A 26,503-nucleotide genomic window follows, 5' to 3' on the forward strand; every position below is an offset into this window, starting at 1 on the left:
GCCATGAGAAAGTCAACCGGCGTAGCGCGTCCTTATCAATTTTTTTTTAAAAAATGCACAAATGGGACACGTGTCAAATCAAAAAACCGTTCGATTGTGGTGAAACGGTTCGCGAGGCACGGCACTTGGATCGGGCCCCACTTTCCAGTCATTAAATAGAGGGCGAGCGAGGTGGGCCGTTTTCCCGCACTGAGCCTCTCGTCGTCGTCGTCGTCGTTCGTTCTTCTTCCTCTTCGATGGCGATCTCGATGCAGCTCGCGCGCTTCTCCCCCAGCCTAGCCATCCCCTCCGGCGTCCGATCTGCGCCGAGGGCGCGCATTCCGATCGCCGTCCGCTGCAGCGGCGACGCCGTGCTCGAGCCGGACTTCGACAAGAAGGCTTTCCGCCATAACCTCACCCGCAGCGACAACTACAACCGACGCGGGTTTGGGCACAAGAAGGAGACGCTCGAGCTCATGAACCAGGAGTACACGAGTAAGATTAGGGATTTGGGCTCTTTTTAATGTGCGTCTGTGTGTGTGTCGCTGCCTGTGGGGAATAATTGGGGTTCTGACTCGGGTTAGGGTTTGTGGGATCTCAGGCGATGTTGTCAAGACGCTGAAGGAGAACAACTACGTGTACACTTGGGGCGACGTGACTGTGAAGCTCGCGGAGGCCTACGGGTTCTGCTGGGGAGTTGAGAGAGCGGTCCAGATTGCTTACGAAGCGAGGAAGCAATTTCCTGAAGAGAATATTTGGATTACCAACGAAATCATCCACAATCCCACAGTCAACAAGGTTTGCGATTGTTCCTATCTATTAATTGTATAACCTCATTCAATTTTTTTCCCCTTCAAAAAAGGGAAAAGTTAGCTTGTTCAAATATATAATCTTGATTCTTACATCTTCCTATTTCTTTTGATGGCTTCCTAAATTTCCTTTATCAAATAGCGAACTTCCTATATTCTTGAGCTTGCCAAAGAAACAGAAATACTATACGGTAAAAATTTGAGCTCGGTGGTAGGGGAATTATTATGCTAGGCTCTAGAGTATGAAAGCATATAATTTTGCTTGAATCTTCAAAATACTTTGTTGAGCTTAACATTCACTGTTGCTTTTACTAGTAATTATTATGTCTAGTAGTAAAAAGAAGCTTGATTCATACTGGGATTGTTATTCACGCAGTCTTAGATAATTTTGACAGAGCTAATCCTTATTTTTCTGTTTGAGAAATATTTTACTAGATGAATATTTGGTTGTTCCTTTATTTCTAAGTTAGTTTCCTTGTGCATTGATAAATTTTCAGTTCTATGAGATTGCTTATATTCTGTTCTAACGTTGCAGAGATTGGAAGAAATGAACGTCAAAAATATTCCTGTTGAGGATGGCAAGAAAAGATTTGAGGTTGTTGACAAGGGTGATGTTGTGATTTTACCAGCTTTTGGAGCTGCTGTCGATGAGATGTTCACCTTGAGTGAAAAACAAGTCCAGATAGTTGATACTACTTGTCCATGGGTTTCAAAGGTAATTTTTTTTTTTTCTATCTGACAATAAGGGACTTGGAGTTGTATTTCCCCTTAAATATCTCTTTCTTAAATAATATGTATTAATTTCCATTAAAGGTCTGGAACACTGTTGAGAAGCACAAGAAGGGTGATTACACTTCAATCATACATGGTAAATATTCACATGAAGAGACTATTGCAACAGCTTCATTTGCAGGAAGATATATTGTCGTAAAGAACATGGCTGAGGTAATGATTCGTTAAGCGATGATCTTTTGATGTGAATGTTATTTACAAATGAACATTGTGTATAACCATTTTTTTAATTAAAAACAGGCAATGTATGTGTGTGATTACATTCTTGGTGGGGAATTAGATGGGTCTAGCTCAACAAAAGAAGCATTTCTTGAGGTATATAGACTCTTTTCTTTTGTAATATTTGCACAAAAGAAAGAAAGATTTAACAACGTATTCATGTGTTACAGAAATTTAAATCTGCTGTTTCTGCGGGATTTGATCCAGATGTCGACTTAGTTAAAGTCGGCATTGCAAATCAAACTACGATGCTAAAGGGTGAAACAGAGGACATAGGTAAGTTAAATATTTCTGATGTGTTTTGTCTCTATCCAATTTTAAGTTTCTCTTCAACTAAACTCTGAGATTTCAGGTAAGTTAGTCGAGAAGACCATGATGCGAAAACACGGTATAGAAAACATCAACGATCATTTTGTCAGCTTCAACACCATATGCGATGCTACCCAGGTGTGTTTATTGAAGGTTTTTCTAATTGGAAATTCAATTCAATCTGTTAGACCTGTGGTTTTTTTGTTCTCGCTTCTATATTATTAAATTCTTACAATTCACTTATTCCCCTTGAATCATAATGACAAAATGCAAAAATTTTCTTTTATTTTTCTGAATATTGTTGTCAATTTTTTCTCTAATGTCCTTGGTGCATAATCTATATGCTTAAAGAATACAGTAAGCAGTCTACCAAGATTTTAACCCTCATTATCTTACCATTTATTTGCTCTTTAGATTTTGCAAGTTATAGCACTGCAATTTATTTGGAAGTGATGAATCAATCTTCCTTCTCACTTTCATAAGATTTTGGCTCAACTAAGACTATTGTCAATAACCTCGAACAATCTTGGCTTGTCACGCGATTAAGATTGGTCCATTGTCAATGAAGCCTTCTTTCTTAAGTTAATTTGGGATATCTAAATGTGATTTTCTTATTATCCTTTTAGTTTTAAAATTGAAGAAACGAGAAAGAAATTTTCTTGTGATTGGAGTTTCTCCTACCTTTTGTACTCAATTGAATTACTGATTCAGTTTTCCTCCTATCATTTTCTTGCACTATTTCAGGAAAGGCAAGATGCCATGTTCAAGATGGTGGAAGAGAAACTCGATCTCATCCTCGTGGTCGGCGGGTGGAATTCCAGCAACACTTCACATCTCCAAGAAATCGCAGAGCTCAAGGGAATCCCATCTTATTGGATCGACAATGAACAGAGAATTGGACCAGGAAACAAGATCACCTACAAGTTAAACGTAAGTCCTACACATGAACAACATTTTACCGGTTTGTATTATGAACTCCATCCCTTTAATTATCTCACCTCATCTGTTTCTACAAATAGCATGGGGAGCTCGTAGAGAAAGAGAATTGGCTTCCTGCTGGACCAATAACTATCGGCATCACCTCAGGTGCTTCCACTCCCGACAAGGTAATTGAAGTGTCCATAAGAGTTTATTTATGTTCGTTCAATAGTAAATATACAAGTAAACATAATTGAGCTCGTTTATGCAGGTTGTGGAGGAAGCATTGTGCAGGGTATTTGACATTAAAAGCCGAGACGCCTTGCAAGTAGCATAATTTGACAGGAGTTGGAGCAGAGCCTTTTGAGCTGAAATATTACATTACATGTACAGATCTAGAGCAAAGGCTTTGCTCTCCATTGTATGCGGGAAATGCTGTAGTCGATAATCTATGCTGCTATTGTGTTTGTGCCTTCAATCTATGTGTGCGGTTCGAGTCGATGTTCAGACCGCCGAGCCCTCTCACTTATTTTGCTCCTTTATTCAAACAAAAATGACAATAAAGCTGTGATATGTATCACTACCTGCATCAGGATGTACAAGTTTCTAATATAAGAATGTAGATGGCAACAATACCATTGTTTGTTTCATTAACAGTTTTGCAGTGTCTCTGAATTCCAGCAACATCCTTATTGCTATCTGATGCGGTGAGAATCTACCACCATAACACAGAGCGAATGATGAAGCTTTCTTCTTGTCAGGAGTTGCCCCGGTGAGCTCTCTGATGCCTAAGTCATGATACTTTAAAAAAGAAGATAAAAAATGTAGAAGATGAAGAGACTTAGATTGAGATTAGTGTTAAAACATATCCTCATTTTTTCATCATTATCTGTGTTATTATATAGTCTCGCGTTCTCAAATCCTAATAAATTAGTGAATTAGGATATACTATCTTAGTTTAGTTTGTGTATGTAACTCACTATCTTATATAGCCTCACGTTCTCAAATCCTAATAAATTAGTGAATTACGATACACTATCTCAGCTATCCCCCCGGGCATGATTGAGTTGGTTTATACGGGACAGATTTGTTGAAGTGGACTATAAGGGTCAAATTTTGATGAAGCTAATATTATTTTCGAGATAATGTCCTTCTTGTAATGACCAACTGTAGTTTTTGGATTTACTTTCTCATAGATGATTATGAGACTGACTGTAACTTAGAAGCCACTGGAATGGCGGATTTCATTTTTTACCGAAGTGTATGTAACTCACAAGCATTCTTGTGGCTTTGGTGTGCCATTCACAAGAATTGTATAAAAGGCTACAATTTTTTAGGTTTTCTCTACAAAAGGGAAAAGGCTCTTTATTCTTGTAAGTTAGTTTTGAGCCCTTTAGTTTTAAAATATCGTCCATCCCTTAATTTTTATATGTAGATAATATTTTTATTAATATTTGATTGAATGTCAAAGGAAGAAAAAATAAATATGATGTATTTTTATAATTGTTTAGAATATATCATGTGAGTTGAGGGTATCATTGAGCCAACATAAAAAACAAATAAAAATAAATAACATACCATTAAATATTGTACTATAGAATATACAAAAAAATCAAAAAAGGGGAAAAAAAATACTATAATCACAAAAATAAGAAAATCAAAATTTATAAGCAAAACATCCGGCAAGGATGAAGGAGTGATGGGGTACTTTCCAATCCGGGTTCGACAGGTGACTATACATATATAATAAACTAAAAGATTTTAAAATTTGTCTGAGCCCGGATTCGAACCGGGGACATCTAGTGTGTGAGACTAGCGTGATAACCGACTACACCACCCAGACTTGTTGATATGCGAGTTTAATCTCCTTATTTAGAATATTTTCTGAAGAAACAAACACAGAAAATAAACTCCTAGGAGAGGCAGTAGGACAATTAAAATCCATTATCATCAAGTTGATGTATAATTGCCTCTGAGCCTTCTTGACCATCAATTTGATACGCTTAGATAAATTTTTTTTAATGAGATTGAGTCGATCATCTTCATGATTAATCAATTGGAAAATCATATTCAGATTCTTGTTAGCAATATATTATTGTATAAGTTTTCATACTTCTTTTTGTTCTCTATTTTCCTTTGTGTAGGATTTCACATTTTCTTGAACTGGTTCATTTTTGAACCGGAGCCATCATAGGACAAAAACTGGTTCAGTTTCAAACCGAAACTAGTTTAGTTCGACCGGTTGCCTCATGGATTAAGCCAAAGGAATATCAGTGGCAATTCAGGATGACAGGGTGCCCTTTTTGATAACTAATCTGGGAGGCAGATATCTTTCCCCCTAACTTGCATATCGATCGAATAAATCCAAAGCACAATTTATGCACACTTAACGGCCAATCTTCATAATATTAGTCTCTACTAGGAAGCATGATAGAATGGTCCTTTGAGATGTTGAAATGGGGAGCTATGTCAATCCTTTTCCCATACGATAACTTATCCGACAATTATGAAGTTCAGTAACTTTGGAGGAAGAAAAGAACTTGTTCTTTGTGCATAATAAAGCACCTCGACAGGGCATCTGTATTTTGCCTTGGAAAAGCTCGAGTACAAATCTCTTCTTGTTTGCTGTGCTTCGTTTTATTCAGACCTCTGCAGATTAATAATAATATAATAATAATAACTAATGAACTACGACGTGATTCATCTTAATTGGCAAAGTGCACAATTGTATGACCAACCATCTTCTTCCTTACCGTTTGGTTTGTCATTTCCAAGCGTCGTAGTATCGATTTCAGTATCCATCGTCTCCTTGCAGATGGGTTTCTCAACCTTGAGCTTCTGCGAAAGAGGAGTTTTAGGATTAAGTAGTGGATGAAAAGCATTCAAATATGTTTTCAAGTTTCATGATACGAATGGAAAAGTGAATAAATGAAAGGAGAATTATTCAGGATAAGGCTGTATCCTAGCTTAGTCATTAGATGCTTAACTCAAATGAATTTACAAGTTACTAAGTTTATGGCTTATATTCTGCTTTTCCATTCGACCTTGTCGTCGTCACTGCTTGGTTCTTTTATGTCTAGAAAATAAGACGATTAATCTCCTAAGACAACACAATGATCAAATGTAAATGGTCTATCTGTAAGTGAGATCAGGAACTAACCTTCAATGCCACATCTGCATCCTCTCTTGTCAGCTGAAACATATTTGCATATAATTTTGCATCTTTTTTATTCTTCTCTGATTGAAGATTCTTTAAAGACATTTCTAGCAATTTCACCTCCCTGCAAGTAAGGTGCTGTTATACGCATCCAAGTATTTTGAAAAGTGCAGAAGTTGGCTCTGTCCCATCCCTAGGTCCTCCTACGGCCTACTTACCTGTTGTGTGGGTTGCTCTCCAGAGCTTTTTGAATATCCAACTTAGCTAAATCTAGATCATAAGTTTCAATAAATGCTTGCGCTCGCCTATATAATGCCTTCACATTGCAAAACTCAATGTTTAATACCTACAGGTAGAAGCCCGTACTTGTATAAATAAAAACAAAGATTTCCAGAACTCATATCTAATATCTGGAGGTTTCAATAAATGCTTACTTGTGAACATAATTGAATTGCTCTCTGAAAGTCCTTCAGTTTCAGGCAGCAAGCTGCTGAATTCAACCACAATGAGACTCTAAGAGACTTCACTAGCTTTTCCTCATTGTCTTCAAAAGTTCCATCACCATCAATATATTTAAGAGCCTGTAAAATTTCACGTTAGTTCCTCTCCCCGAAGACAAGAGCTTAACCCATTAACAAGTTATCATTGAGCCAAAAGCCAGTAGCCATCTATTTGAACTACCTTGTCATACTTCTTTGCAGCTCGGTGAAATTTGGCAATCTTGAAAAGATCATTGCCTGAATTTTTTGTTCTTTCTGCAGCTTCTATTTTCTCGAGACCAGTCATATCCCACAGATCCCTTTCCTGTATTATGGAATGTGTTACATTTGATTGTTATTTCATTGTATCATCAAATAATTTCATATCATCACCTTGGTAAAGTCTACCAACTCCACTAAATATATCAAAGTTGAACATGGAGGTATTATGACTGAATTCCTCTCAACCTCATCATTTCCAAATCCATACTGGGGGTCGATAGTCACCTCAGAAACTTCACCCTTCACCATTGTTGCCACAGCACAATCTAATCCAGAAATAACCTGCTCTGTTCCAGAAAATATGATGCATTAGTACATGTCGTGTCTTCAAGATAATGAGAATGTGACCATAATATGTAGTATGCACAACAAATTAGTTCAACATTGCATATTGCATAGTGAAAATGTTTTAAAAAAAGAGCAGACCTTCATCTATAATAAACTCAAAATTCCCTCCATCAAAGCCTAATTTCTCAATTACAGTGCCATCTTTCAGCATTGCAGTATACCTGACTGGCAGAATGCAAATAGTGTAAATCCATAATCCTCAAGTAAATAACTAGAATGGGATCAATATTTTGTGCAAGTGATAGTGGACGAAAGAGGAATACACATGAAAAGTTATTATTCCTATGTGGTGAAAACAAAGTATAAATAAATAGTAAATAAACCTTAATGTGAAATAAATACCATATAATGATTCAACAAAAAATTAGAGTTGGATTTTTCTTCATACCATAAACAGTTTCCATGTCATTAGGGGTACGAACACCTTCACCTGCTCTCAAAATCTTCTTTAGAACCTTCATATCACCAACGACATCAATAACAGGTTTCAAAGATACTAATTCCAAGTCAACATTCAATACAGCATTTGATGGAATAGGATGATATCCATAGTTAGCTTCAATTCCAGCCTCGCCAAATGCATCTAGACAGGACTATCATCACATGATGAGCTTAGAATAAAAAGTTTGACCTTAAATAAATACAAAGAAAGATGAATATGAGAATAACTGGCAGATGTTTAATAAATCGTACACAAGTAGCACAAAGCCTTGTTTAAAATTTAAATAATATATTCCCTATGAATCTGGGAATCCAAGCTTACCAACATGGTTTAAAACCTTTAAACCAAACTTATTTGAATCCTGTGATTACTAATCAATAATTTTTACCTGTATGACACGTAGTCTGATGAATGGTCACTACATCTCGGCATTATGTTGATGTTCAGTATCAGAATAGTCTAATATCAAATGTCCACATGAGAAAGAAGGCAACATAAAAAATAACAATATAAGCTCCTTCAATAAGTAATAATCTGGAGATTAACTGATTGATTGTATACTTTTTCTCTATAATGGAGAAAATAAAGGAAGAATTACATTTAATATTTTTAAGCTGCCTGAAAACCATTTTGCTAGAACACACCCCAGAGATGATCGCTTCTTATGATAGCTGATCAATCTATTTGTTTTAGAATTAAAAGAAAACTCCAGATCTATAATGGATTGTTCCATAAATAATGAATTTAATGTTTTTCTCCAAAGTAAAAAAACCAACTTATTCAAATGTCATAATTGGAGCCACCATTTCTAATCGGCCATTATGAGTGGGCAGAAATCCTGGTCAAAGATCCAAGCTGATTTAGAATTTTTATGAATCACCCTTCAAACTGAATTGCAACAATTGGTTTTGTACTCACAACCTATAAACAGGCACAAATACTGATTATTTAAATTGATCTAAGTTGAGTTCAAGTGCCCATTTTATAATAAATAGGGCTGGTTTGTGTTTTATCCATTTGGATAGCTTCAGGTTCATGTTAATTAGGTATGGGAATCTGAGTAATGTCATGTATAAATATTAAAATTTTACTACCCAGTGTAAATGATGTTATGGGTTTTTTTCCCATAAGTTGATTGTTATCTTTGATTATGCTTTAGTTATGAATAAGATTGTAAGGTTAATTCATTTACATGAGATTAATTGAATAATTTGGTCTAATTTTAGGCATTTGCTCCCTATCTTGGACAACCTTTTTGTAGCCTTCGTAGCCAATTTGCTTATGCTGAATTTGGGTATTCGATGAAAACCTGTGTTATTAAATGTGTGTGTGTGTGTGTGCGTGCGCACGCAATAAATGGGCACGTATAACTCTGAGACAATAACTATAGTTGGTTGTTTGGTAGGTCAGGTATCTGTATAACTAAACCAGTCAGGCTTGAGTAAAGGGTAAAAGTGCAGGTAGTTGATTCGTTTCCATCATATTCTATCTAACAGAAAAAGCTAGTGGAATTTTAAGGCGGTGAGGAAAGGAGATTCAGTAGAATGAAAAACAAAAAAAGTTGGCATCAGTATCAAAAATTTCAAAACATCAAAACTTGGTTACATGATTATACATACATTGCGGTTGAATGGTGACAAAAACCTTCTCCCCTGTTCTCATAGTTTGTAGAACCTTTGGTATTGCAGGGCAAAAATGGCCTACAACATGCAACTAGTAAATTAGACTAAACCAGAATGGTCTAGACAAACCATTACAACTGTCTATACCTTGATTAACACAAAATTCAAGTCCTGCATCAGGAGTTTCTGCAACAAGAGTACCATCAAGCAGCTTGACTTGATACTTGACTGGACATGGAAAAGAAAGAATCCGCTTGGTAAACAAGGCAAGGTAAATAAAATTCTTAGGTCAGCAAAATAGGAGGGATCAACTAGATTTCCCTGAGCGTACCTGTAACTTGGTCCAATTCTCCTACTAGCCTATCATCCCCATGTGATAGTACTTTCTTAATAATCCCGCCATCCTTGCATATGTCCACTACCTTAAGCCACGAAATCAGTTCAACCTCAAAAAGGAGAACCTCATTAGCAGGCACACCTTGAGCAGCAATATTTTCATAACCACAAGGGCAAGACAAAGTAAAGAGTGCCAACTCCCCCTTTTTCATTGTAATAATTCCTTGATCCAAGCTAGCAACAATTTGACCTAATAAGCAAAGCATCAGTAAGTCATAGATGGAGAAATGCCCCAAGAGGTGAAGACAAACCCAGAAATGATTCATTAATATCACAAATTTCCACTACAACCACAGAACAGAAGCTAAAAGAAATTTAATGTTAAAAGTTTTGGATTGACAAAAGGAGTCCGGGGATTGAGATTTCATGAATTAATTCTTCAAGGTTCTTAAAAACTTGACAAATAAACCATAATTGGAAAGCCAAATAGACAAATTCCTAGAGCATCGATATCATTCTAAGCAGAGTTTTTGTTACAAGTAATCGAACTTGCATGGCGAAGTTAAATACAATATGTAATATATCATGATTGGTAAGAAAGCTCATTTGACCAAAAGGCTTCTAAGGAAATTTAGGTTTAATAGGCTTGGTTAGAATTTTCCCATGTCGATCTAACGAGTGGAACCCTGGGAGCTGCTTATAGTAACAGTTTCAACGAGATCTAAAATTGGACAAATTTCATAAGCTCGCATTCCAAAAAATGACCTAGGATCTACAAGACCAGGAACGAACAAAGAGATAATTAATTATTTAATAACATGCAAACAATGCAGTAAAAGAACAGAAAATTTCACAAGAGATCAACAAGACATTAAAAGAAACAGCAAGACACCTTACCGCTGCCAAGACTAAGAGACTCTCCTCCTTCCCGGCTAGAAATGAACTTGCTCCCATCCATCAGTCTGCCTTCGTACTGAACTGCAGATTCCAATCTTACCAAATGATTTGCGGGGTAAAAGCAAAACAAAAAAAGAAAATCGACAATGAAGATAGAAAACTGTGGCAGCTTGTGGAGGGAAAATCCCGAACCTATGGCTTCGTCACCGAGGGCCGGAGTTTCCCAGCCGCTTCCGCGCCTGAGAAGCTTCTTCTTAAGTCCTCCAGCGCCGCCGATCTCCCTCTCCTCGCCTACGCGAAGCGGTGGCGCGGAGTCGATCTCTTCTCCGGGTTCCTCGTCCAGATCGTCGTCGTCGTCCATTTGCGCGGCGGCAGCCCTCGCGGCGGAGGCGGAGACGGTGAACCTCGACGAGTGCCCCATTTTGGAGGGATGTGATCACAGTGGAGTGCCCCTCTCTCCTCTCCCCCAATGAAAATAAATAAAGAAAAAAATAAAGAAATAATTTTAACAAATTTAAAATATGTTATTTGGAAATTAATTTACAGAATCAAAAGAAGAAAAAAAAACTACCACCTTTTTAAGAGATATTTTCTAAAAATTAAAATTAAAATTTTAAAAATAATGATAGCATAGATATTTATCCTTTAATTTTTCAATAGTGTTATTGAATTTGTTATAAATAAAAACGCCCCTTATTCTCATAATCATTAAAAATAACTCTTTATATATATATATATATATATAATCTTTTCCTAACATTATTATAGCAATTTTAGTTCCTAATTATTAATATATTCAAAATTACTAAAGAGCATTTTGGTGTACGAAATTTTCGCTTAAGATTAGGTTCATTTTTGACACCTGATAACATCTTACCACCCCAACAGTCTCATACGATCGATCTTACTACCATTTGTGAGGATGTAAATTGAGAAACTATAATTGATCACGACGAAAAAAGACATTGTCTCGATTTTGTCGAAATTCGATCTTTGTCCACTTCAACAATTCTGTTCCGTCGTATCCAATTCAATTATATCCCGAGGGCTTTGACACTTGATAACTAACTATAATTTTATTGTCCAATTAAATTCAAATCAAATTTAAAATCATATATAATTCAAATTTAAATCAAGTGACAACTTCTAATCAATACACATTGAAAATGACTGCATCACAAGTAATACAAAGTGCATTTAACTAGTGCAAAATGCCTCCAAAAGGCAACAACATCAAAACAGATTGGAGAGATTCAGTAAACTATAGATGCACACAGTTCAATTGTACAGAAACAAGTAAACAAGCAAGAACATCAAGACTCATTGTTCTTAGTTCTTGGTTAGCTTAGTCAACACTGGTTTAATCTTCGCATTTTGATTCGGGTGAGGGGCTAGTTGTGAGCATCAAGTTAGAAGAGTTGAACCAAGGATGTCGCTGCACAAGCTACTCGTGCCCTCGTGAAGCATTCGGGTGTCTGCCATGGGGCTGCTTCCTGGGCTGCTCGACAGTGAAGCAAATGAAGTTTTCTGTAAGACGCCAGTCGGTGAGAACTCCATCCGCGTACTCGAATCCAAGTCATCTGCCGTGATGTGTAGGGTCGGAGAGTTCTTGCTTTGATCCTTCCAAGTGCAATTAGTTCCATTCAGCACCTCTCCTAAAGGTCCAGCCAGGGAAGCCTCCCAAGAGATTGGCCTCCAATTTGGCTGCCTTTGGCATACATCATTAAGGTCCCCGACACTTAGACCCAGATGTGCAGGATTGTATTCTCTCGACAACTTGAGTGGTGAAAGTGCCAATTTGTCATGGTTAGATGAGGTGGAAAATGAGAAGTCGGAGCCAGACATTGGAGTAGAGATGGCGAGTTTGGACCAGTCATCGCCGCAGTGCCAAAGGGGATTGGACTTGAGATACTGGTCATTGAGCATTGAAATGGGAGTAAAACTTTTGTTATCAGAAAATGAGCTCCTTGGGGTATTTGAAAGTGAGCCATTGGAAATGAGATCGAATTCAGCACCAAAGGAGGTTCCCTCAAGCAGAGTGTGTTGCTTTGAGAAAGGATATAAATTACTATCAGGCCTTTGCTCAACAGGACTAGGCATGGAGATGCTTTTGGGGTTCTGAGCATGGTCATCTTGAACTTCTTCGCCGTTCAGCATCCTACAGATCTCAACATAGATAAGAATTGCATATTGAAAAGAAAGAATCATGTTTAAAGGTAGTTTTCAGGAAATATATAAGAATTATATAGTATTAAGAAGAGAAACTAATTCTGAGATACAACCTACAGAATCCCAAATAATCTTTCATGGTCAGTATCACGACGCTCAGTAATATAAGCTTACCGAATAATGTATAAGCACAATGGTCAGTAAAACAGAAGTTCTGGTTGGAACACAATGTAGTTCATCATGAACTGTATAATGTAAAAGAAAATATATTTTAAAAAAATCTTCCTAGTCCTTCAATTGGATTTATAGTTCTCCCTAAAAAAAAATTAGTTTTTTACTCATCATAATTTCTTACTGCATTAAAAATGCATGCAATCTAGGTATTCTCTACCAAAGTATTGTTATTAGTGAGACATACTTCATGTATCCTTTTGCATTGATCAAGAAGAATGTATTCGATATGGCCTAGTCAATGAAGATTACAGGAATGACAAGCTCATGAACTTATTGGCAAGCTTGTTAAAACAATGAAATTGTGAAATTTCAAGTTCAGTTTTCTGATGTAGTAAGAGAATCAATCCTTTTGTCAAAAGTGTCATATTGATGGTTAGATATGATCCATCCACTAGATAAAGTTGTTCATCCAGACAATTAAACATATATTATGAAAGTTATATCCATAACTGCTTTTATAAATTTTTTTATTTTGCTAACTCTGCCAACAAAATGCATTAGCTCAAAAAATCTCTATGCTATATACCGAAAGTGTAAACCAAAATTTATAACTACTTACCCATTCGGTTGCACTGGGTGTGGATCTGCAATGGTTGACTGCAAGGCTTTACTCTGCTGCTGTGTAACTGTGAGAGGACTACAAGTACCAACAGATACAGCAGATGTCTGGTGAGAAGATGTGACGATCGGTGTTGCTTTGGCGGCATGGCAACTCTGGCCTTCCACATGCTTTCTTGAACGATGACGGCCCCGGTTCATGTGTCGCTCACAATACTTCTGGTCAGCAACTGCATTTCTGGAGCATCGCCATTTCTTCCCGTCAGTCCGACGGCATCTACCAGGCTCTAGATCAGCATTTCCAGAATAGCCTAGATGGAGTGACCCCCACCCTCCTACAACAATCGGAAAGAAAATGCAACCAAAATTTGTTAAAGGAATCACAAGTGAGGGAGGAGAGGGTCATATTGCTAAAGCGAGGTCATCATAAGCACACAAGTATCAAAGAGATCTTAATCTAAGTGTCTTGATATTTTGAGTTGAAATAGACTTCCCTTTGGACTTTGCATGATATCAAAGTCACTCTCACCTCCTACTTCTCACCTTAGCAAAAGATGATGTCAAAACAAAGGTGAACATTAAAGAGGGTAAAGAGAAAGTGAGGAGAAGAAAACACTCTACTCTCTAGTTCGACGATGCTAAGTGAGGCCATGATGGGCATGCTTAAGTATCAAAGGGACCTTAAATTCTTGTCATTTTGGATTGGATTGACACATCTTTAGGCATTTACAAAATTAACACTAACTTAGTCCCCAATGCCTACTAGAACTGAATTTGCAACATTCTATAGCAGCAAGATCATGAAGCCCACACATACTTCCTATTTTTTGTTTTCCAAAAAGACATTCTTTTATATCCACAACAAACATTTTATTGTGAAGAGAGAATCAAAAAGATCTTCACAAAGTACATTTATAAGTTTGAGAGTTTAAAGTGTACTAAGAAGAAAAGTCAAAGGAATGGCAAAAAAAAAATGGTTGTGCTGTGTGCAAAAACAATCATCGACTTATTTGCTATCAACTAAAAATGCCAGAGCTAATGAAGATTCTGAAACTATAATATTTTCTTGAAGCTAGAAACAACATGCATCAATATAAGGGTTGGCAACAAAATCTTCCCAAGATAACCATTATTTTTGCTGAATTGAAAAGTCCAATAAGCACCTGAGCTGAAAGCTCCAGCTGACAGAGGGAACCCTGATGTCGGACTTCTCCTTAGAGGAACGAGTAGAGTAGCTGGTATGGGTACATTTGCAAGTAGGTATTTGTAGATCAAGGCCTGGTGTTCCAACTCCAGCAACTGAGAAGGAGTGAAGGGTCCCCTGGCCCTCGCCATAACGCCTTGCATGTTCAAATTTGAGGTCAAACCTGAAGTAGAAAGAAAGAGAAGCAAAGTGAGGAAACCATATCAGCTGGGGCAGGATAAAGGTATCGAGAAGAAGAAGGAATTCATGGGACACCAAGTTGTCTGCACAATTTGGCGAAGCACATCAAGATGCAATATCACAAAATATCATATTTTCCCTGTTTCTTAAGCAATCGGAAGAGTGATGGTAGAAGGAAGTGACAGAGTAGAGATACTGTTCGTTCTTCCTTACAGTTTCTTCTTTGAGAAAGGAGCCAACTTTTTCCTTGACAAGACTCGAAATAAAAGGATCAAAAACTTCACGAAAAGACCCCCCTCCAATCAATGGTGGAACCACACAGACCGGATTTCATCAAATCCCAATGTAGTAAAAACCACCATGGCCCGGATTTAATTAGCAATGTCACTCTCAGTTCCTATACGAGCATGAGTTACCTGCATTCCTCGGGATATAGCAGCGAGCAGAAGAAGTCGCCGAGGGTTGGTTGTAGTAAGGCAAGGTTCCATCACCGCCGACCACCATCTCGATCTGGGATCTCGACGTGAAGCTGACCATTTGCTCTCCTTCGGGAAAAAGAGGGCAGGAGTTGGATTTGAGGAGGAAAGGAGCCGCCTTGACTGGTGCTTCGGCCAATGCCTCAGGCCTCGCTACCTTGACCGACCTCCGACCACAGTCGTCGGGATCCGCAGACCTCTCATGCTTCGGAAGCACGGATCCCAAGGGCCCTCTTTGGCTGCTGATTTCCATGTCCGAAAGCAAGGGCGAAGAGGATAAGATGCCACCAACAGCAGCTTCAGAAGAGACGCCCGTATCAAGAGCCCCACTGAAGTCCATTTTCTCCTCCGCCGCGGCCTCAGCCCGCCGCTAGATGAAATGGGAAGCCATGCGCTCCAGAGAGGAGAAGGAGAAGGAGAAGGAGAAGGGTAAAGGTAGCATTTTTGGTGTAGGGAAGGCCGAGGCTGCCCGAAGCTGCCCGAAGGTGGTTTTAAAGGGTGGAGTCGCAGAAAACCAGAGTGGTTTTCTTTTCCAACAGGAAACAGTAAATAGGAAGAAGGGCTTTTGACATAAAAGGCCTCCCTTTTCTTCTTTTTTTCTAAACACCCTTAATCAACTTGGTCCGGTCATAAAATATTTTCCTGAATAATAAAATGATTAAAGTTTAAATTTTAAATAGAATGAATATTTTAGAGATCAATTTTTGAATATGTATAAATTATATTTTAAATTTACTTAATAGATAAATTTTAGAATTAAATTACTAAAAAAATATATGATGTAATTTCGAGTATTATTATTTTTTGTATGTAACAACTTGTGTTTTGGATTAAAAATAAAAAGTGCTCTAATTTTTTAAAATATCAAACTAATATTTTATTTTCTCTCTTTTAATTTTAAAAATATTTTATTTCAATACTCTTATAGCAATTTTATCAAGATTATTACAATATATAGTATTTTTTAATATTGCTGTAATTAATTTTAGTCAAATTGCTAAATTTGAATAAAGAATATTTTGATATATTAACTCTCTATTTATTCTAATTTTGACCAACTAAAAATAATTTTAATTTATATTATATTATTTTATTTTAAACCAAAATTACTATAATAATACGAATGAAAAATGAGATGAGATGTTATTTTAATATTTTAAAAAACTAAAACACCCATTTGAGTTTAATTTTTAAGTAATATTTTTTTTTCACTTTCAATTGGCTATCAAATTTATACCCACTAATTTTGAGAATGATAGATTCCATGAAAATTTTTTATTGATTATTAAAATAAATCAAAAGATATTTATAACCAACTATCCATCAATCTAATATTCTTAGATCATCTTTTTTTTTTTACCTCGGGTAATGGTGCAACGGTAAGACATCTAGATTATGACCCAGGGACTCACGGTTCGATGCTCAGCTATGGCGTATTTGTAAGAATTTTCTTTTAAATGGAGAATGTAATCAAAGGATATTGGGCATCTGGATTGACCGTCAAGAATTGAGTCCATGAGACTGACTAAGATTTATCATTTTTTTTAATCCATCGAGGGAAATAAATGTACCCTTAGGCTCCTTGACTTTCTTTTCCCCAATTTAACATGATTATTAATGCTGATATTAATTCTTCTTAAATTTATTGAGTCCAAAGGCCATAATCTTCTTCATGTAACAATATAAAGATTTTCCTTTTATGCTATTTTTTTTTACCGATCACCTCAGAGATAATCAACGAAGCTAACTAAGATTTATTATTTTTTATGCTAATTTTTCTGTTTTCCACTTTTTAGGCACTAGACATAAGCCATGACCATCCATAAATTGATGGATAAATTCATCGTGTCCAAGAGTATGGTGCAATAGTAAGTATTTAAGATATATAAATTTCTGGCTTCCCACTTTACTCTAAACCAATCACCTCTGAATTAGTCGACTCGAAGAGTTAAATATCTAAATTATCAAAATTAAAAAAAAATAAATAGTAAAAATAAAGTTTATGAATTATGTTCACTAATAAAATTATTATCAACGTAGTAATGAATTAAAATAAATAAATAAATTTATTTTATCAAATTTAATAACCAATTAAATAAGTTTAAAATTATAAATAATTAGATATATTTAAATTGAGAACTTGATAATATTTAAATGAATTAAGTTTAAATTTATAAAAAAGAAATCCAGTCAAACTTGAATAAATATTTTAAGTGTTTGATTTATTTTAGATTTGGTTTAATTTGACTTAATTACCAATAAACTACATAATGGAATTATAAATCATTTTATTTTCCGTAATTATTTAATTTAGTGAATATATGTGTTTAAGTAAAAGTTTCAATCTATACATGGTAGGATTAAAAAATAGGAATTTAAATACATTTATATGGTGTACGGATTTTTTTTTTTTTTACCTTTAAGGCATAGTTACGTTGAATTGGTTATAACGGAACAGAATTTTTGAAATGGATAAAGGTCGAATTTTGATGAAGCCGAGATAATGTTCTCCTCCATCGTGACCAACTACAGCTTCCTAATTTACTTCCTCATAGATGATATTGGGACCGATTATGTGTGGTTGCTAGGTGGCAAATTCCACCCTTTGTTGAAGTATAGGTTATTTTTAAATGCTCGTAAAGTTCGAACCACTGATAATACTAAAGTACTATATTTTTAAAATTATTTGATGGTCAATCAATGCAATAGGACCGTCTACCTTCAAATAGTCATAATAATTATAGATAACTGAATTAATAAAAAGTATGGTGGATGATGAACAAACTCATCATCCATAAATAGTGAATTTAAAAAGAATATTAATAAATATCATTAGTTATGGCATAATGACAAGCTCATTAATTAGCCTCCTACCGATCCGTATTTTAACTTAATGAGCCATCAACATTTTTAATCATTTCGGATATATATATTGTACAAAATCTAATTAGGGCGCAATAAATAAATAAATAAAATAATAATATAGCTTTAAAATATATAAATCACCATGAGTTGTGGAAGAGAAAAAAAAGAAGACAATGAGAGTAGATTAATTAAGATAATTATCCTTATAACTATTCCTTTTTTGCTTTGATGCTTCCCTCTAACCGAGGTTTTTTGCATGCTAATTAGTTTAGTGATTAGCCACCAAGATTTCATTAAAAACAGGATTAGAAAAAGTATAACAACTTGTTGTTAGAGTTGGATTATGCGGAATCAAGGTTCATAATTTTGAATCATGGATGCGAAAGTTTCAACCTTTGACTGGTATATTGAAGTCGAGTCTTTTGTAGCTCACAACCATTCTTTAGGTGCATTGTTATGGAAGGGAGGGTCATTCCTATGTCGTATTTGTCTTTGTTTTCGAAAAGAGGAGCTTTAACTCAGCTATTTTCAAAGACTAAGATGCAATACAATGGTAAAGCATTAAGAGAAACAACGAAGAGGACCAAAATTTAAATTCATATTTCATTAAAGATGAATATTCTAAAGGTAGACTTTTGAAAGTAATAATATTATCGAATCTCACAAAAGACTTAGAGGTCATAATATTTTCCAAAGCTTGAAGGATCAAAATGCCTGAAAAATAAAGTTGACTGGCAATCACTAGATAACATTGTTCAATATACAAAGGAGTAAGTCTTTATTTGATGGGTTAGTTGATGAAATAACAACACACAACAATTATCATTAAGATTAAATCACAATTCAAGTGGTCTAATACATTTTGTATTAAGAGGGGTTTAAATTCTGAATGTGGATTACATGTGTAGATCTAATAACCCGATTCGTTAATATTGATGAGTTATTAACAAATTATGAACTTTATGATAGATGATCCATTATTATGGGAGGGAAGGTCATTCCTATTCCTATGTTGTATTTGTCTTTGTTTTAGACTCATCTATTTTCAAAGATTAAGATGTAATACAATGGTAAAGCATTAAGAGGAATAATGAATATTTGAATATAAATTTTATTAAAGATGAATATTCTAAAGGCCAACTTCTGAAACTAATAATATTATCTAAGATTAAAAGTAATACAATGGTAAAACATTAAAAGGAATAACAAATATTTGAATTTAAATTTTATTAAAGATGAATATTCAAGGTCGACTTCTGAAACTAATAATATTATCTAGTCTCACAAATGACTTCGAGGTCGTAGCATTCTACAAAGCTTGAAGGATCAAAATGCTTGAAAAATAAAATTGACGAGCAATAACAACTCACTAGATATATAACACTGTTCAATGTACAAAGGATTAAGTTTTTATTTTGATAGATTAATTCATGAATTAACAATACACAATAATTATCATTAAGACTAAAACCCAATTAAGTGATCTAATATATTTTGTATGAAGAGGGGTTTAAATTTTGAATGTGGATTACATGTATAGATCCAATAATCTGATTTATTAATATTGATGGATTGTTAACAAATTATGAGTTTTATGGTAAATTGTCCAGGTAAGATGAGCTAGTATACGAAGAGAAGACTAATTCAATTTGGGGATGATTCTGATTTGAAGCTTCTTCTTCTTCTTTGGATTCTTCCCCATTGAAATTAACTTGCAAAAATTCTCTCTGACCATAAATAAGGAATAATGACATTAGCTCTTGATTCAAGTCATCTCTTCGGTTAGAAATGCTTTCAGTATACTATCTACTGTTGTAGTGTTGCCTTCATCACTTGTCCATGCAGCCAATTGTTCCCAAGTTGTGGTTGTTTGACCTGATAAACGCACTGACATGCGTTGGATTATCTGCAAGCAATGAGGAATTGAAGGGGAAAACGTTCAATTCAAAGAACAGAGTCGTAAGCAATATCAAAGAACAAAGCTGCTGATATATATGTTGGTGCCTTGTGTTCTTTACTAACTTACGTTCTTGGCAGATCCTTTTTCTTACTAAAATGTCAGCTGAATGCTACAGAATGTGGGAGAGAAGAGGGTCCCTATCTCTGTCCTTCTGGCTGTGAGCAGGAGTCCTCTTAGTTTCGATCGAGTTTTCTCTTTAAAAAAATTGCCTGTGGGGAACATTTTATTTGCAGTAGTAGCAGGGATGACACCATGGCTGACACAAATAAAGACACAACAAAGTCTCAACTTCTTTAGTACCTTAGTCTTATAAAATCGAGCAGAACTAGTTTTCATACTTTGATTGGCGAACATGAAAGTCCTCGAGTCCTCTCGATGGCCTACTGGCCAAATCATGCCTCATCCGGCAGGCAGTGAAATCTGCAACGGCAGGCAGTGAGTTTGCAACTCATCGCAAAACCTGAACACCTGAATTATCAAAAATAAATAAATAAACTACAAATTACTGCAGTGAGTTAAAACAATGCGAATGACAGTTTAAAGAACTTGGTCTATAGGCGATACCTGCTGCTGCACCTAACTGTCGACAACAAAAAAAAAAAAAACAAAATAGAGCTAATCCAATGATCTTTGACCACGAGAAACTTAACTCTCCTACGGACACGGTGCAGTAGCTGGTAAAACTGATCACTTTTAAACTCTTCAGCGTTTGGTGAAACGTGTTCTGAATCTCTAATTGTCACTGTGCTCTTCCTGAAAATCCACCATCTCTTTGTTGGTGAAAGAAATACTGCGGACGTAGCACATTGGACTCTCTCGGTTCGGTCAGGTGGCAGGACATCCATCCTCTCTGGCAACAGCCGTTTGGTAGGCTATAGGACTTGTCGGAAATGATAATTTAGATTGAGAAGAACGACGGTTGACCCTGGAGCAGTTGACCCACCGAACCTCGATCCAAGTTCATACGAAATCCGACGACAATTCCTTATCCACCAGCTAAATACACCTCCACGAAGTAAACCCCTGCCACTTGTTGTGCCACCAGATCCTCATAAAGCCAAGCACGTCTTTTCACTCTTTCGACTCCGTGAAATCACATCCTCGTGTAAAAACGAGAAGCTCCAAGGAACCTCTTCTTTTGCCCGGCACCGTGGCCCCAGTAGATTTCGTGTCGGCAGGTGTGTTCTTCATCGCTGCGCAGCGTCAACCCAAGTAGACAATTTTATTTGTTTCAGTAAGAAAAATAATCTATAAATAGCACTAAATCTTGCTACCTGCAGCATCCCACACTTTCCCCTCTCCCATCTTTTCGCCAAGGCCAGCTTCTTCTTCTTCTTCTTCTTCTGTAAACAGCAGAATGCAGCGGGGCCTGCTGTCCAGGAAGGCTGCATGCAACGCGCACGGCCAGGACTCGTCTTACTTCTTGGGATGGCAGGAGTACGAGAACAACCCTTACGATCCGATCTCCAACCCAAAAGGGATGATTCAAATGGGCCTCGCTGAGAACCAGGTCGACGAGATCTCTTGACCTTGTTGCACTAGCTAGTTAATGTCGTTGTCGTCGAACTGTTCTTTTACATGGTGTGTGCATGCAGCTCTGCTTCGACCTGATCGAGACGTGGCTGGAGAAGCACCCTGAGGCAGCAGGATTCAAGAGGGACGACGGCAAATGGATATTCCGGGATCTTGCTCTGTTCCAGGACTACCACGGCTTGCCTGCTTTCAAGAATGTAATCGTTAATTAATCAGTTCCAGATCTTCTTGTAGTGCGATTTCGTCTGCTGAACACTGCTAGTGACGCAGGCATTAGCCAAGTACATGGCGGAAGTGAGAGGAAACAGAGTGAGCTTCGACCCCAGCAAGCTCGTGCTCACTGCCGGTGCAACTTCTGCCAACGAGATCTTGATGTTTTGCCTCGCCGAACCTGGTGAAGCTTTCCTTGTGCCAACTCCATACTATCCAGGGTATAAATTCCATTGTTCACTTTACCCCTTGAGAATTAGCTTCTGTTAGCTCTGCCATGTCGAAGGGCTATCAATGATCAATTTTGAAAATATAGGGTTCAAAATGAATTTTCTAGATAAAAAAGAATTACTCTGTTCTTCGTTCATGCACACGTGAAATGGTGACGCAGAGCATAACAAATGTTGGTGGTGCAGGTTCGATCGGGATCTCAAATGGCGAACCGGAGTGGAGATCGTCCCCGTCCCCTGTTCCAGTTCCAACGGCTTCCGCATCACCCGGGCGGCCCTCGACGCCGCCTGCCGCGGCGCGCAGGAGCGGCGCCTCCGCGTGAAGGGCGTCCTCGTCACCAACCCCTCCAACCCGCTCGGCACCGCCCTCACCCGAGGCGAGCTCGCCGCCCTCCTCGACTTCGTCGCCGCCCGAGACGACCTCCACCTCGTCAGCGACGAAATCTACGCCGGCGCTGCGCCGGCGGGCTTCGTCAGCGTCGCCGAGGCGGCGTCGGCCTCCTCCGCGTCCACCGCCGCCCGCGTCCACATTGTGTGCAGCCTCTCCAAGGACCTCGGGCTCCCCGGGTTCCGAGTCGGGGCGATATACTCCGGCGACGAGGGCGTGGTGTCGGCGGCCACCAAGATGTCGAGCTTCGGCCTGGTTTCTTCGCAGACGCAGTACCTGCTGGCGGCTCTGCTGGGGGACGGCGAGTTCACCAATAGCTACATTGCGGAGAACCAGAGGCGGCTGAGGGAGCGGCGACGGAGGCTGGTGAAGGGGCTGGCGGCGATGGGTATCGGGTGCCTGGAAGGCGGCGCCGGTTTGTTCTGCTGGGTCGACATGCGCCACCTGCTGAGGTATTTTTAGAATTCTCAATATTATAGGCATTTAACTGAAAAAAAAATCTTAATATTTAAGCATCCTTACTATTATGCAAAAACGTGAAATCTGTCATCCCACATGAACTTCGTTCAAATCCTTGTCCTCTTCTACAACTCTGCTGCGTCGTAACCAACTCAGCTATGCCTCGGAGGCATCCTTACTAAAGTTTTCATTACTAAAGCCATAAAATATTCAATCAGAAAAATTACAAGACTTGATCGATTCTAACTATAACAAAGATAAAACTAGAAATTTTAATCTTTTCCCACCTTCTTGTTTAACATATTGTCTTTTAGGTCCAATACATTTGAAGCCGAGATGGAGCTATGGAAGAAGATCGTGTACCAAGTGAGGCTCAACATCTCGCCGGGCTCATCTTGCCATTGCAATGAGCCAGGGTGGTTCCGAATCTGCTTCGCAAACACTTCAGAAGAAACCCTAGAAATCGCGTTAGACAGGCTCAAAAATTTTATAGACTCCTCCTACCAAAGAAGGGAGTTCTTCATCAAATGGGTGTCTCATTTTTCGTCCTTCGAGTTTGAAAGATGATTATAAACCAAACACATCTCATAAGATTTTAAAGCTATTCATTGTTTTGCTTCCTTCTCCTCTTCTGTTTTTTTGCCTTGAACCAAGGTTGTTTTACCTGTATAAGAAAAATTAATTGCTGTTATATGTTTGGGAAATGAGGCAAAATACATAATGATCCATTTGTTTTTCATTGGACTTGTTCAAGAGATTACTTATCCTAAATGACTTCTCCATGACTTCCAAGTTCCAAATAGCATCAAGCTTAATTCCGTCTCTTAATTCTTTCTAAGTTAGCATTCAAAATGGATAATCACATGCAAGAAAAAGGGAATTGGAGCCAATCAATTAGGCGAAAAGAGGCATCATAAGCAAGCTTTAGTCGTCTTGGACTAGAGTCCAAGACTTGTGAGGGGATATATAAGGATATGTTTGATGTGTGTGGGCTTCATTGATTTAGCCTAAAGGACGAAGTAACTAGGCAATATCCTTTCACTTCATATGGTTGACTTATTATTGAAAGTGATTGTGCTGTGTGTAGGATGGATAACGAGCCACGACCAAATGTTTGATTATGATTGGTTGATGTCTAACAGTTTTTCAAGTCTCTCCTTATATAGAAAGAACTTATCTATTTATCTACCAAATGTGTTTGAATCACTACGAGATCGACATATGTTTGAATCATGCATAACGACTTGTCCAACAGATATGTCATGCCAACCACGTGAGAATTAAAAGAGCCAAGGGTGCACGTAAAATAATAATGGTTTGAAAATGCAAAAGAGTATTATAAAGAATATTTTGACTTATTAATGATAAGGGAAGTGAAATTTTGACCTCTAATTAATATTGATACAATCGACCTCGAATCAAAGTTGACCAAGATCGAGTTGCATTTTGATATTTGATTTATATATTTGATGGTTGAGCGAAACATCAAATATGTTAAAGTTGACTAAATATTTGATAGCGAAAAAGTTTAAGTGAGTCGCAATTGATCGGATATTTAGTAGTTGAAAGTCTAATAGAGAATTGATAAGAACGGAGTTCAAGTATATACTTGACAATTAAAAGTCCAATGGAGGAGTTAGCAAGGTAGAGTCATGATTGATTGGACACATGACAGTTAAAAATTCAATAGGCAATTGGCAAGCAAGCAAAGTTCGAGTGGATACGATTGATCAGACATTTGACAATAAGGGAAACTTTAATAGGTCAAGGAGCACTAGATATTAGACATATGAGTGAACTCCTAACAGATCATGGAGGACCAAATGTTAGACATAAGAGGAGAAGTCTTGACAGGTCATGGAAGACCAAATATCGACCACACAATTGAAGTCCTAATAGGTTATGAAGAGTTAAATGTTAGGCATAAAAAGGGAAGTCCAAACAAATAAGTAGGACTAGATGTTTGATAATAGTAACATTCAAATAGGTCAAGGAGGACTAGATGTTTAATAATTATGAAACCCTGATAAGTTTAAAATTGATCAAATGATAGACATGAGAAGTCTTGACAGTTAGAGTCAACCAGAAACTAGACAATGGTAGGGTTTAATCTTAATAAGGCTGGAACAAAGGTATCAGTCAGTCGATTGAAACACTCAAAACCATGAATTCGAAATTTGACAGGGTTTGGTATGTTCAATCGATTGTTGGATGTTAGCAGTCGACTGATCCATCAATCAAGCCGTGAACTCAATTGATAACATTGCAAAACACACGAAAGGCTTCATAGTCGGTTTAGGAATTTAATTGATGTGAAACAATCGATTGATGACCTCAATACTAAGTTAGAAAGAGACATTGGATGGGCAAAGCCTTAACTAATGGTGATCAATCAATTGTTATGGAATGATCAATCGACTAATAAGTGGATTCCAATCACAAACAACAACCCTATAAAAGAGGGTTTTGTGGAGATTTCGAGTAAAGAATTCTAAACCAGTTCTTGGAAGGTTGGTGGGCAAGTGTTTTTGCATTCCAAACCTTCATATGACAATCTAAAGCAATCACAACACAAGTAAAGTAAAGATTTCTTATGTAAATAGTTTGTTTATATTGTACTCATTTTCATCTATTTTTTTGTATTTGATTCATGTTGCATGTAAGAACAAGTTGTTGTAAGAGTTTTCTCCGCCTCAAGAAAATGTTCGGTAAGGAGGAAGAATAGTGATGCTACCGCTAAGACTCTAAATCGTAGAGTAAGAATTGAGAGTTTCGAACCACGTAAAATCACGGTGTTCATGTGCTTGTGTCTTGTTTTATATTTTTATTTTCATTGCATATTAATCTTTTATAAACAAGCACACAATTATCGAATGAGAAACCGAAATCGCTATTCACTCCCCTCTAGCGACGTCAGTGGTCCTAACAATTAAACCTTCGATAAGATAAGATAGTGGCATGTATCTAAATTGTTATCTACTTATCTATCAAATGTATTGACCAATGAATGAATCACTGAGTTAGTTTTAGCATTTAAAATAGGAAAAACTAACCTGGTAACCTACATCAAGAGCAATTTCAGATGATACTTTGCATTTGATCCCTGGTAAAATAGTTCCTGATGCAACTTGTGCTGAAATCGCATCCCCCTGTGTGAGATATACCTTGTCATCAGCATCATTTGAGCAAAGTAAATGTAATTGCCCTGATTCATTTTAGAAATGGTTGAAACTTGAAGCATAAAAGTAAAAAAAGATTAAAGTGAATTGTTTAGAGCAAGTTCACACAGTTCTTTCTCTAAAAATTCCATTCTTTACTTTGATTACTACCATATTATCAAGGCAAATCAAACATGATCAGACATAGAAAATAATAAAGCAGAAGCTCTTATTATAAAAAATTTCAGCACAAGTGATACCTTTACACCTCCAAATATTTCTTCCTTACA

The 26,503-nt window shown here is 37.1% G+C and overlaps 4 protein-coding genes and 1 non-coding gene across 6 annotated transcripts; 2 read left to right on the forward strand and 3 right to left on the reverse strand.

Annotated features, from left to right (window-relative positions):
• The first annotated feature begins 196 nt into the window (after positions 1-196).
• LOC141844721 (4-hydroxy-3-methylbut-2-enyl diphosphate reductase, chloroplastic-like) lies at positions 197-3,680 on the forward strand. The gene is made up of 10 exons (XM_074732715.1): positions 197-474; positions 581-777; positions 1,324-1,503; positions 1,602-1,733; positions 1,821-1,895; positions 1,970-2,075; positions 2,152-2,246; positions 2,853-3,038; positions 3,128-3,214; positions 3,298-3,680. Exons 1-10 carry the CDS (start codon positions 237-239, stop codon positions 3,361-3,363), a joined length of 1,362 nt encoding a protein of 453 aa, XP_074588816.1. The 5' UTR covers positions 197-236; the 3' UTR covers positions 3,364-3,680.
• A 1,115-nt stretch (positions 3,681-4,795) lies between these two features.
• Positions 4,796-4,869, reverse strand: TRNAV-CAC (transfer RNA valine (anticodon CAC)). Its single transcript has one exon. It is a non-coding gene; the product is annotated as a tRNA-Val (tRNA).
• Positions 4,870-5,204: 335 nt separating this feature from the next.
• LOC141845238 (peptidyl-prolyl cis-trans isomerase FKBP62-like) lies at positions 5,205-11,015 on the reverse strand. Of its 2 annotated transcripts, none has more exons than XM_074733301.1 (14): positions 10,782-11,015; positions 10,590-10,670; positions 9,688-9,942; positions 9,504-9,584; positions 9,354-9,434; positions 7,681-7,875; positions 7,371-7,457; positions 7,056-7,231; positions 6,865-6,987; positions 6,618-6,764; positions 6,402-6,499; positions 6,187-6,307; positions 5,780-5,864; positions 5,205-5,675 (listed from the first exon to the last, which is right to left on the reverse strand). In XM_074733301.1, the coding sequence occupies exons 1-14, from the start codon at positions 11,008-11,010 to the stop codon at positions 5,668-5,670; spliced, it is 1,767 nt and encodes a 588-aa protein (XP_074589402.1). In that variant the 5' UTR covers positions 11,011-11,015; the 3' UTR covers positions 5,205-5,667. The 2 variants fall into 2 exon arrangements, with proteins under 2 accessions (XP_074589402.1, XP_074589401.1); XM_074733300.1 differs by having other exon boundaries at positions 6,402-6,529.
• Positions 11,016-11,993: 978 nt separating this feature from the next.
• LOC141845591 (growth-regulating factor 6-like) lies at positions 11,994-15,750 on the reverse strand. Its single transcript, XM_074733654.1, has 5 exons — positions 15,608-15,750; positions 15,351-15,577; positions 14,714-14,917; positions 13,552-13,885; positions 11,994-12,747 (listed from the first exon to the last, which is right to left on the reverse strand). Exons 1-5 carry the CDS (start codon positions 15,748-15,750, stop codon positions 11,994-11,996), a joined length of 1,662 nt encoding a protein of 553 aa, XP_074589755.1.
• A 5,842-nt stretch (positions 15,751-21,592) lies between these two features.
• On the forward strand, positions 21,593-23,622 carry LOC141844815 (1-aminocyclopropane-1-carboxylate synthase 1-like). The gene is made up of 5 exons (XM_074732807.1): positions 21,593-21,745; positions 21,831-21,965; positions 22,039-22,199; positions 22,395-23,048; positions 23,370-23,622. Exons 1-5 carry the CDS (start codon positions 21,593-21,595, stop codon positions 23,620-23,622), a joined length of 1,356 nt encoding a protein of 451 aa, XP_074588908.1.
• Positions 23,623-26,503: the final 2,881 nt, after the last annotated feature.

Source organism: Curcuma longa, chromosome 14 (genome assembly GCF_044706935.1).
Source record: "Curcuma longa cultivar G26 ecotype Majalengka, Jawa Barat chromosome 14, ITB_CL_G26_1.1, whole genome shotgun sequence".
Lineage (NCBI taxonomy): Eukaryota > Viridiplantae > Streptophyta > Magnoliopsida > Zingiberales > Zingiberaceae > Curcuma > Curcuma longa.